The sequence below is a fragment of the Eretmochelys imbricata genome, chromosome 6, assembly GCF_965152235.1.
Source record: "Eretmochelys imbricata isolate rEreImb1 chromosome 6, rEreImb1.hap1, whole genome shotgun sequence".
NCBI lineage: Eukaryota > Metazoa > Chordata > Testudines > Cheloniidae > Eretmochelys > Eretmochelys imbricata.
The window spans coordinates 42156349-42169306 of NC_135577.1; the positions used below are offsets into that span (position 1 = coordinate 42156349).

The 12958-nt window shown below is 39.7% G+C and overlaps 1 protein-coding gene across 3 annotated transcripts in view; it reads right to left on the minus strand.

Moving 5' to 3' along the window:
- Positions 1-12958, minus strand: part of DNAJC24 (DnaJ heat shock protein family (Hsp40) member C24) — a 68857-nt gene that overhangs the window by 14147 nt on the left and 41752 nt on the right. For all 3 annotated transcript variants that reach the window (XM_077818482.1, XM_077818480.1, XM_077818481.1), the window contains one exon: positions 5705-5843. In XM_077818482.1, the coding sequence (XP_077674608.1) occupies positions 5705-5843 (139 nt within the window). The remainder of the gene's footprint in view (positions 1-5704; positions 5844-12958) is intronic.

Below are 12958 nucleotides of genomic sequence, written 5' to 3' on the forward strand. Positions count from 1 at the left end.
TGTCACTTAAAGAGTGGTAGACCTGCCAGGCAAACTGCAGGGTTTCAGAGAGTCCCACAGGGCCTGCCACATTGTGGCTGTGCTTGAAGCTTTATTTTGGTTTTGAAAGGCTTTTTTGAGCTTTACTTACGCTTTTTTAAAAAGGGATTCTCATACTAGGGAACAACTAAAAATATACCACATTAAAATATCTCTATTTTCTTGTCATATGCTAGTCAGAGTTCTCTTTGCCGCTTGTGCTAGCTATTAAAAGCATTTTTATAGGCACTTCTCGCTTGCTGCTCCTGCTTGATCCTGCAGGGAAGTTGTAATGCTGCTCTTGTAGCAATCAGCTCTGCATCCACATTCTGATGTCAAACACAGCATTATGATTTCAATGTAGGATGAGAAGAGAAAGTTGGGATGAGGGAAGAGTGCTCATTTTCAAAAATCCTGAACTAAAATGAGTGTGTGACAAGATGAAGAAAAAATTAACGGTAAACTACTTATTCTTTAAATGTTCTACATTTCTTCACAATTGGACCAGTGTAAGATTCCCTTTCTAAATCTCCATCCACCACTATGGTATTTCCACCTCACACAAAGGGATTTGCCCGAAGCTGAGGGTGAGAGTACCCCCGGGACAATACTGAAGTTTTAAAAGTGATGATACCGTAGGTGAAGCCCTAAATTGCAAACAAGGACATTTTAAAACCAGCTACTTTTTCCAATTATCTGGGAAGCACTAAACTCAATGTTCAAGAATCCTTCCAACAGCTGAGCACTTCACCAGTCCTTCCAGATAAGGGAAACTTGGCTAACTTGGTTAATACAGGATTTCAATCATTTTTCTTTATATTTTACAAAAGCTTTCAAAAATCCTCTTTAATATTGTTTTGGAGCTTATCTGCTCAACTGCAGAGCTATAGCAAAGTCATTGAGTCTGAATCTGAGCACAGATTTATGTGAACATCTTACCACTCCAAAGAGTAGACATTTTGTAAGTTAAGATATTTACATAAGAACGGCCACACTGGGTCAGACCAAAGGTCCATCTAGCTCAGTATCCTGTCTTCCGACAACAACCAATGCCAGGTGACCCAGAGGGAATGAACAGAACCTGAGGTAAGGTAATCATCAAGTGATCCATTCCCTGTTGCCCATTCCCAGTGTCCGGCAAACAGAGGCTAGGGACACCATCCCTGCCCATCCTGGCTAACAGCCATTGATAGACATATCCTCCATGAACTTATTAAGCTAGATGCTTTGAGCCTAACTTGTTTAAGTTAAAAGGGAAAAAAAGAATTCTCCAGAATTGCTTTTCTATTAAAAAAATAGAAATTGTTGTATATTGTTGCTTTTTATGCTGCTCTGCACTGTGTGGAGTGTACTACTCCTTTAAGGGACTCTCCAGAGCCTAATCAAGGAGACCTTGCCTTGGCCTAGGATTATATAAACAGGAAGAGGAAGCTGAGTGAGAGAGAGGGTAGTAGAAGCCATGTAGGCTGCAGTATGTAGTGGTTGTTTTCTCTCAGGCTCTAGGAGACCAGCCTAACCAAAGGCTTTTTTGTTAGTGTGTGTTGGCTTCTTTCCCCAAGACTGTTAAAGTGAACCTACTCTCTCCCAAAACAGGGGAAATTAAGGTGGGGCATACCTGCAGCACCACACTGGGCCACAAGGGTGTGTGTTGGGACTTCCCGCACCTTTACACCTTGTTTAAAAACAAATGTTTTGAGAATGTAGTGCACACAAAAAGTACCATAAAGAGATCCGTAGAGACTTAAAGCCTTCAGACATAGAACAGGTACAGCAAAGGCAGCAGTGCAAGTGTGCTCCTCTAATGTTCATAAACCCAAACTTGGAAGGGCAACTTCTGAGAGGGATACAGGACAATTCAAGGATGAGAAATATGTTGTGATGTAGACACGTGTCCATGGAAATCAAACCCATTGAACATAAACCACCAGTCAAATGGTAACATTTGGTAACTACTACCACCACCACAGCAGCTGGATTTGAGCATTTGTACTATATATGAAGTTGGGATGTTCAATGGAGTTTTAGCCTAATTTCTATTAGCCACTCAAACAAATTGAATATGAATCTTTGGGAAGGGGAGTTATGATCAGAAATGAACGAATCTTAGACCAGACCTGGAAAGAAGTTCCTTTTTTAATAGGTAAACCATAATGTGCGTTTTCCCTTCTCCTTCATGCTTCTGATAAGGATTAGAAGCAGAAGATTCAATATTATGAAAAAGTGGAGTTCTTATTTCATTTCCAACCTGGCAAAACAAGGAGTTAGTGAAATTTTCACAAAGCACACAAAAAGGCAGTTCTTGTAAGATTTCCAGACCAAATAAATTTGGATAAGTATCTGAGCCAAACTCTTCCTCATAGCTCTTCCCCTTTGTTCCTGCCCCAGCAGAAGTGTCCATGAAATTGATCAGAATCATTATTTCTGAAGTGTGCTGTACTGGCAATTCAGAGAACAGGATTCTAGTCAGTGGTGAGCTGGAGCCGGATTGCGCAAACCAGTTGTTAAATTTTGAAGCAGTTTTAGAACCGGTTGTTAACCCGCTTCCCTGCAGGGGGCACTGAGGCTTTGATGGGCTCCGGCCGGGGTGTGATGTAATTCCTCCTCCGGCACCGGGGGCGCTGCGCTGTGGGAGCCATGTGGGCTGCCGCCTAGCTCTGGGCACGAGCCCTGTTGCTGCTCCTGCTCCCCTGGGGCTCCTGCTGCTGCCTGGTGGGTCCCCGGCTGCTCTGCTGGGCCTGGGCTGTGTCCTGCTGCTCTCCCCATGAGTACCCACCACCCTGCCGGCAGCCAGCCCCTGCCTCCAGCCACCCCCGCACCCCCTGCCTGCAGCCAGCCCCTGCCTCCAGCCACCTCCTGCCCTGCCTCCAGCCCCTGCCCCACCCCCTGCCCTGCCCACACCAGCCCATCTCCAGCCACCCCCGCACCCCCTGCCCTGTATCCAGCCAGCCCGTCTCCAGCCACCCCCGCACCCCCTGCCCGTCTCCAGCCACCACTGCACCCTCTGCCTGCAGCCAACCCGTCTCCAGCCAGCCCTGCACCCCCCTGCCCTGCCTGCAGCCAGCCCCTACCTCCAGTCAGCCCCTGCCCTGTCTCCAGCCAACCCCACACCCTCCTGTCTCCAGCCAGCTCCGCACCCGCTGCCCTGCCCGCAGCGAGCCCTGCACCCCCTGCTTCCAGCTAGCCCTGCCCCACGCCCCTGGCTGCAACTGGCCCCACATCCACTGGTGCCCTGCAGTTCCCAGGGCAGTAACCCTGCACACCTGCTTCAATGAGGGGGGCATGGAGCAGCTGGGACCCACACATGTGCACACCCTAGGGTGACCAGACAGCAAGTGTGAAAAATCAGGACAGGGGGTGGGGGATAATAGGAGCCTATATAAGAAAAAGACCCCAAAATCGGGACTGTCCCTATAAAATCGGGATATCTGGTCACCCTAGCAAACCCCCAGGGAGTGGCGGGGACCCACACATGTGAAACGGAGCTCATTTCTAGTTCAGGCCCATCTTTTTAAAAAAGAACTTTAGGCAGGGTTAACATACATCCGTATTTTCCCAGACAGGTCAGGCTTTTTGGTTCTTAAATCGCCGTCCGGGAGGAATTTTTACATTTTAAAAATGGTAACCCAGTTGGTACAAAAAATACATACTGGGGCACATCCCTTAAATCAGAACTTTTTATAGAGAACCGGCTGTTAAGATTTTGGCAGCTCATCACTGATTCTAGTCAATTTCACTGCCATTCTGCTGCTACTGTACTTACTGTGAAGTGGCTGAAATTCAAAGCGACACTGGAAGTGTACATCCTGTGCACAACTTTATTTGAATCACACCAGTGTTGTGTGAACAGAACCTTATATTTTAAAATGCATAATCTTCATGATACGCAATTGGGAGTGCTGAAGGAGCTTTCAGGTTCATATAAATAATAAACGTATAATTTGTTTTCCTTTTTTAAGTGTCTTTACATTCTCTTGAGATAACTCTCTAGAATAACTCCTTTGGATGCAAGAGTCTCAGCACACATTAATACATCTTTAATTGACGCGAAGATGCTTTAAATACAAAGCTACTTAAAAGCAATCTGTGTCTACTGCCACCACAGGAAGACAGAATATACTATATTCGTTCCTGATGTAATTCCACTGACTGCACTGGTGGAATTGAGCCCAGTATATTAAAATTCTGTGGTATATATTAAGGCTTTAAATTAAACCCATCACATACATAAAAATAAAAATTTATAGATAAAACTCTTATTAATTTCATCACACCTAAGCATGCAGTAGTTATTAGAGTGGGTGACAAGAGTGCTGTAAAAATCTAAAAGCATAATGAAGTGTTATGAGACTTACGAGAAATTCCTATCCTGAAGTTAAATCAGGCTTTTTTCCCCCCCCGATAGCACTGAGGTAATAGGTAATTTCAATGTAATCATAATACTGCTTAAATGGGAAAAAAAAACCCCACAAATCCAGTTTGAAAATTATTTGTTCAGCTATTTTAAAAATTTTACCTTCCCCTCAATACTTACACAGTCTGAGAAAGTGATATATTTAAATATAATTAGAAATTCATGCTGAAAATAAACTTCTATGCATTGTATATCTTTCTTCTTATCCTACAATAATGTGTATCTGCTACTATGACTAAGCTTTTGTTTCTCAAAGTTCTGGTAACCTTTGCAGCAGGGGAGTTAAAATCAGTGCAAGAGAGAAAGGTTTGATGGTGTGCCAATGTACAATGGAAGGGAATTCAATAAGCTGCAGAGACAGTGGGCTTTTATCAGACACATTGAAAAGTGGTGGTGGCTACATGTCAATGCTGGACCAGAGTGTGTTACTGCAGAGCGCGACGGAGCTTTTTCCCCACGGGCAATACACTATTATTGACTCCCCCCATTAACATGTAGGGTGGATATACATTTATTGAAGGTTCTAATGGAAGGCTGAGGGACTCCTATCCTGAGGCCAGAACAGAAAGACAGCCTATCACTTCATGTAATGGTAGCCCATGTGTGACAGACCTGACCTACATTTCCCCCCTTTCTTTATCACAACAGCCTGTCGCTGTTTCAAGAAGCTATTTTCTGAGATGTAAAAAAGAAATGCATGCTGGAGCTGCCTAGTTAATGTGTTTTACTGGAATATTATTTATAAACCTGCTTCATAAAGAGTAATTGTACTAGAGATTATTTATGAAAGCTATCCTAAAATACACACACCCAAAAAAGAATGTGCCTTAATAAGTCTGAAGTGTTTATAAAGCCATATGATATACTGTATCTTAGACATAAATTACTCAGTACCTATATCTAAACTGCTTCAACAAAATATAGTGCTGGCCATAACTTGAAGTAGTTAAGAAAATTTACTGAAACTGCTGCAATGATAAGAATGGCTAAACTACATAATTACAGTCTAAATTCCATATTTATTAAAATGATTAGAAGTATCACTACCTAATGCCTCACTGGAAGTAATTCAATGGTTTTACTGGTTAATGTATGTGTATTTATCAGTATCAATAACATATCCAAATATGAAAGCAGGATAAGAGCAAATAAAACATTTGGTTCAGAAACAAAAAGCTTTTAAAAATACTATCTAACTACTATTCCAGCCCCTGCATTTAAGAGCTGTTGCCACTACTTTGCCACTTCAGCCAGCTCTCCTCGGCAGGAACCTACCACGGCGCTGTAGGTCATACTCTTTTTTTGTCTCTTCGTTCCCTAGAATTTTCCACGCTTGATCAATTTCGATGAACCTCTGCACACGCTCCTCCACTTCTCCTGCTGGCACATCTGCGCTCTGCTTGTCTGGATGATACTGCCAATCAAGAGGAAGGGGGGAGAAGGGGGTGGGGGGGACAGACAAATCAATAGTAAATCTGATATTCATTTAAAGGTGGGGGGGAGGAGGAGGTCTGAATCCAGGAAAAGGAGATGACAATGTTGGGTACAGGAGATAACTGCCAGGTTAATTAGACCACTGGAATAGCAGCAAATCCACCAGTGGCACAAAATGTCACAATGTGCACTGACAACATTTTCTGGATAATTTGCTAATGGAATCATGGGTCTTATGGACAATTTACCTAGAGAGAATGACTAATACAAACAGAAAGAGGTACATGCAGAGGAATATGACATGGGAACAAGGGGAAATGCTTTAGGTGCAAGCTGCTTTTATTTAACACTACATCTGGCTACATTTAAAAAACGGAACGACTGTTTAGTTACAGACTAATCACAAATAAATTGAATGCTTTATTATAGATGTACCTGGTTTTTGTACTTTAAATAGTAAAAAAAAAAAAAAAAAGTAAGATCAAATATAATTTACAATAAATAAAATTCTATTTTGAAGCTATGCCTTAACATATTTAATTTTTTTCAGTTCAGTGAATCAATAGCTTTTCCAAATATTTAATGTCATGGATCACTGGCTACAAAATTGTGTCATTTTAGTTAAATGGTTATTTAAGGACAAGGCTATAAGATAAATCATGCATAAAGGCAAAATATAAAATGAAAACACCTAAAAAATGTCTGGCCTCCTCATGTTAAATAGCACATATTCCTTTTTTTGTTCCAATGTCTATTGAAAAATAGCTCATTGAATTCTCTTTTTTGTTCTTTGTATAAGTTCTCATCTCATTTGTAAGGAATATATAATTTTTTGATATTTTAATTGTTCATATAGAACCAACAGAAGAAAAGCAACAGGAAAGAATTGGTAGGCTGGTGATGGGGGGAATGGGACAAAAGTTACAACACTGTAAGAATGCTGTTAATTCATTATATTTCAAAATATTCCATATTCACTTATTTTCTCTATATCAGGAATATTAATTTCTGCCGTACACTAACATTTGTTTCGTTACTTGAATCTACTGTAGATATTTAGACCTGGAGGGCCTGTATCACAAGTGAACACTGCATTAGAGAGAGTGGAATTCTGAACAAATATTTCCAGTTATAGTTTGTTTTGGAAGAAGAGAATACTGTTACCATGTGACCTTAGAACAACTGCCTCCCCCTCCTTCACAGACAATCATACACTAAGAATTCAAAATGAACATTGCTACTAGAGTCTGCCCACTCATACACATATCTATCCTTTGTATTGATGCGAATTATCTCGATAACGTCCCTCCTCCCCACTCTTCAATGCAACAATGGGAGAAAAGACCACAAGGGCAAAATGTTCCCCATCTCTGAGCTCAATTGTTTTCACATTCACTTTTCTACACACAACTGATTGTGCCTGCAAAAGTGGCTGTTCACCCAAACCATAAATTCAAGAAGGTAATCTGCATAAATGCAGGATTTTGCTGTGTGGAATGTGTGCATTCCTTTGCAGTTAGCTGTACATTCAAAACTAGAGGCTGGCTTGAAGCTTGATGAAAATATGGTCCAGGTATATTTACAGTCCATATATGATTATTTTATAGAATGTATATTTTCAGTAAAAATTAGGGCTGTCGATTAATCGCCGTTAACTCACACAATTAACTCAAAAAAATTGCGATTCAAAAAAACTAATGTGATTAATTAGTTTTAATCACACTGTTAAACAATACCAATTGAAATGTATTTAGTATTTTCGATGTTTTTCTACATTTTCATATATACTGTATTCTGTGTTGTAATTGAAATAAAAGTGTATATTTTTGATTACAAATATTTGCACTGTAAAAGTGAAAAACAAAAGAAATAGTATTTTTCAATTCACCTCATACGAGTACTGTAGTGCAATCTCTTTGTCCTGAAGGTGCAGCTTACAAATGTAGATTTTTTTTGTTACACTCAAACCAAAACAATGTAAAACTTCAGAGCCTACAAGTTCACTCAGTCCTACTTCTTGTTCAGCCAATCGCTCAAACAAATTTGTTTACATTTACAGGAGATAATGCTGCCCTCCTCTTATTTACAATGTCACCAGAAAGTGAGAACAGTGATTTGCATGGCATTTTTGTAGCCAGCATTGCAGGGTATTTACATGCCAGATATGCTAAACATTCATATGCCCCTTCATGCTTCAGCCACCATTCCAGACGACATGTTTCCATGGTGATGATGCTCGTTAAAAAAATAATGTGTTAATTAAATTTGTGACTGAACTCCTTGGGGGAGAATTGTATTTCCCCTGCTCTGTTCTACCCGCATTCTGCCATGTATTTCATGTTATAGCAGTCTCGGATGATGACCCACCACATGTTGTTCGTTTTAAGAACACTTTCACAAAATGCAAAGAAGGTACCAATGTGAGATTTCTAAAAATAGCTACAGCACTTGACCCAACATTTAAGAATCTGAAGTGCCTTCCAAAATCTGAGAGGGACAAGATGTTGAGCATGTTTTCAGAAGTCTTAAAAGAGCAACACTCCGATGCGGAAACTACAGAACCAGAACCATCAAAAAAGAAAATCAACCTTCTGCTGGTGGCATCTGACTCAGATGATGAAAGTGAACATGCAGCAGTCTGCCCTGCTTTGGATTGTTACCAAGTAGAACCCGTCATCAGCATGGATGCATGTCTCCTGGAATGGTAGTTGAAGCATGAAGGCACATATGAATCTTTAGCACATCTGGCACGTAAATATCTTGCGACGCTGGCTACAACCGTGCCATGAGAATGCCTGTTCTCACTTTCAGGTGACATTGTAAATAAGAAGCAGGCAGCATTATCTCCTGCAAATGTAAACAAACTTGTTTATCTGCACGATTGGCTGAACAAGAAGTAGGACTGAGTGAACTTGCAGGCTCCAAAATTTTATATTGTTTTATTTTTGAATGTAGGTTTTTTTGTACATAATTCTACATTTGTAAGTTCAACTTTCATGATAAAGAGATTGCACTAAAATACTTGTATTAGATGAACTGAAAAATACTATTTCTTTTGTTTTTTTACAGTGGAAATACTTATCAAAAATAAATATAAAGTAAGCACTGTACACTTATGTATCTGTGTTGTAACTGAAATCAATATATTTGAAAATGTAGAAAACATCTAATAATATTTAAATAAATGGTATTCTATTGTTTAATGGTGCAATTAATATTTTTAATCACTTGACAGCTCTAGTAAAAAATCAAAAATAGAACAAGGTTACACTAGGTTACACTATTTTTCTTTTTGGAAAATAAATGGAGGCCAAAATTTTCAAAGTTAGACATACAAATTGGAAGATTTTTACCATAACATATAGTGACCAAATACAAACTTAAATATGAATGCTGCTACATAAACCAACAAGAAAAGGGACAATTACCATTACGTTCCATGTTTAAACCAGGAGGTGATGGGTGAAGGTTTATACCATTGCATGGTACAGAGCATGTCATTGTAATTTATTAGTCCTTGTCCTTAGTCAGATTACCTATGAATCTTTGCCAATGTCCAATTGTGTTTCAGCCTCAGCAGTATTTCTTCAAGATAGTAGCTGATTATGTGCATTGTTTTGATGACCTTTTAATTGAAATGGTCACATTAAATAAAGGTAAAGGTGGTGGAGTAGGACTGTATATCAATGATGAGATAGAATGTAAAGAAATAAGAAGCGATGAAATGGATATGACTGAGTCCGTCTGGGCAAAAATTAAATTGGGGAAGAAAACTATTAGAGCCTCCCCTGGGATAGTGCTTGGGGTCTGCTATAGACCGCCAGGATCTAATTTGGATATGGATAGAGCCCTTTTTAATGTTTTTAATAAAGTAAATACTAATGGAAACTGTGAGATCATGGGAGACTTTAACTTCCCAGATATAGACTGGAGGACGAGTGCTAGTAATAATAATAGGGCTCAGATTTTCCTAGATGCGATAGCTGATGGATGCCTTCAGCAAGTAGTTGCTGAACCGACTAGAGGGGATGCCATTTTAGATTTGGTTTTGGTGAGTAGTGAGGACCTCATAGAAGAAATGGTTGTAGGGGATAATCTTGGCTCAAGTGATCATGAGCTAATTCAGTTCAAACTGAATGGAAGGATTAATAAAAATAAATCTGCAGCTAGGGTTTTTGATTTCAAAAGGCTGACTTTCAAAAAATTAAGGAAATTAGTTAGGGAAGTGGATTGGACTGAAGAATTTATGGATCTAAAGGTAGAGGAGGCCTGGGATTATTTTAAATCAAAGCTGCAGAAGCAGTCGGAAGCCTGCAACCCAAGTAAGAGGAAAAGAATCATAGGCAGGAGTTGTAGACCAAGCTGGATGAGCAAGCATCTCAGAGAGGTGATTAAGAAAAAGCAGAAAGCATATAGGGAGTGGAACAAGGGAGGGATCAGCAAGGAAAGCTACTTTATTGAGGTCAGAACATGTAGGGATAAAGTGAGACAGGCTAAAAATCAAGTAGAGTTCGACCTTGCAAAGGGAATTAAAACCAATAGTAAAAGGTTCTATAGTCATATAAATAAGAAGAAAACAAAGAAAGAAGAAGTGGGACCACTAAACACTGAGGATGGAGTGGAGGTCAAGGATAATCTAGGCATGGCCCAATATCTAAACAAATACTTTGCCTCAGTCTTTAATAAGACTAAAGAGGATCTTAGGGATAATGGTAGCATGACAAAAGGGAATGAGGATATGGAGGTAGACATCACCATATTTGAGGTAGAAGCAAAACTCGAACAGCTTAATGGGACTAAATCGGGCGGCCCAGATAATCTTCATCCAAGAATATTAAAGGAACTGGCACATGAAATTGCAAGCCCATTAGCAAGAATTTTTAATCAATCTGTAAACTCAGGGGTTGTACCGTATGATTGGAGAATTGCTAACATAGTTCCTATTTTTAAGAAAGGGAAAAAAAGTGAGCCGGGTAATTATAGGCCTGTTAGTTTGACATCTGTAATATGCAAGGTCTTGGAAAAAATTTTGAACGAGAAGGTAGTTAAGGACATTGAAGTCAATGGTAAATGGGACAAAATACAATATGGTTTTACAAAAGGTAGATCGTGTCAAACCAACCTGATCTCCTTCTTTGAGAAAGTAACAAATTTTTTAGACAAAGGACATGCAGTGGATCTAATTTACCTAGATTTTATTAAGGCATTTGACACCGTGCCACATGGGGAATTATTAGTTAAATTGGAGAAGATGGGGATCAATAGGAAAATTGAAAGGTGGATAAGGAATTGGTTAAAGGGGAGACTACAACGGGTCCTACTGAAAGGTGAACTGTCAGGCTGGAGGGAGGTTACCAGTGGAGTTCCTCAAGGATCGGTTTTGGGACCAAACTTATTTAATCTTTTTATTACTGACCTTGGCACAAAAAGTGGGAGTGTGCTAATAAAGTTTGCGGATGACACAAAGCTGGGAGGTATTGCCAATTTAGAGAAGGACAGGGGTACCCTACAGGAGGATCTGGATGATCTTGTAAACTGGAGTAATAGTAATAGGATGAAATTTAATAGTGAGAAGTGTAAGGTCATGCATTTAGGGATTAATAACAAGAATTTTAGTTATAAGCTAGGGACGGATCAATTAGAAGTAATGGAGGAGGAAAAGGACCTTGGAGTACTGGTTGATCATAGGATGACTATGAGCCGCCAATGTGATATGGTTGTGAAAAAAGCTAATGCGGTCTTGGGATGCATCAGGAGAGGTATTTCCAGTAGGGATAAGGAGGTTTTAGTACCATTATACAAAGCACTGGTGAGACCTCACCTGGAATACTGTGTGCAGTTCTGGTCTCCCATGTTTAAGAAGGATGAATTCAAACTGGAACAGGTACAGAGAAGGGCTTACTAGGATGATCCGAGGAATGGAAAACTTGTCTTATGAAAGGAGACTCAGGGAGCTTGGCTTGTTTAGCCTAACTAAAAGAAGGTTGAGGGGAGATATGATTGCTGTCTATAAATATAGCAGAGGGATAAATACCAGAGAGGGAGAGGAATTATTTAAGCTCAGTACCAATGTGGACACAAGAACAAATGGATATAAACTGGCCACTAGGAAATTTAGACTAGAAATTAGATGAAGGTTTTTAACCATCAGAGGAGTGAAGTTTTGGAATAGCCTTCCAAGGGAAGCAGTGGTGGCAAAAGATCTATCTGGCTTTAAGATTAAATTCAATAAGTTTATGGAGGAGATGGTATGATGGGATAACATGGTTTTGGTAATTAAATATTCATAAATAGGCCCAATGGCCTGTGATGATCTATTAGATGGGGTGAGATCCGAGTCACCCAGGAAAGAATTTTCTGTAGTATCTGGCTGATGAATCTTGCCCATATGTTCAGGGTTTAGCTGATCGCCATATTTGGGGTCGGGAAGGAATTTTCCTCCAGGGCAGATTGGAAGAGGCGCTGGAGGTTTTTTGCCTTCCTCTGTAGCATGGGGCCTGGGTCACTTGCTGGAGGATTCTCTGCTCCTTGAAGTCTTTAAACTACGATTTGAGGACTTCAATAGCACAGATATAGGTGTGAGGTTTTTTTTGTAGGAGTGGTGGGTGAAATTCTGTGGCCTGCGTTGTACAGGAGGTCAGACTAGATGATCATAATGGTCCCTTCTGACCTAAATATCTATGAATCTATATGCCTATTAACTATTGATAAATATTAAAGTAGTTAGATTACATTATGGACTAATGTAGATTGCTATAATATTTTTATATCATACCTGCCTGAGTTATACATTCAGAAAATGATTACTGAAAATGGATAATTAGATTAATATTTTTACCAGTTTTCAGAAAAAAAATTGGACTGTTCAGGCAGCTCTTTGAGGTAGATCTTATTCTTATGTTTAGTGTTGTATAAATTTAAAACAGTGCAAATGTATTCCTAAATGGAGATTTTCTATTTCAAGTTTCAATTCCAAGGGAACCATTTTAATGGTTTAGTTATAAATCTTTAAGGAAAAAGAGCCATGTAAATGATGACAGCTTTCACAATTGAAGTATCTCATTAGCCTTTTTACTACTTCTGGAATAAGTGTGT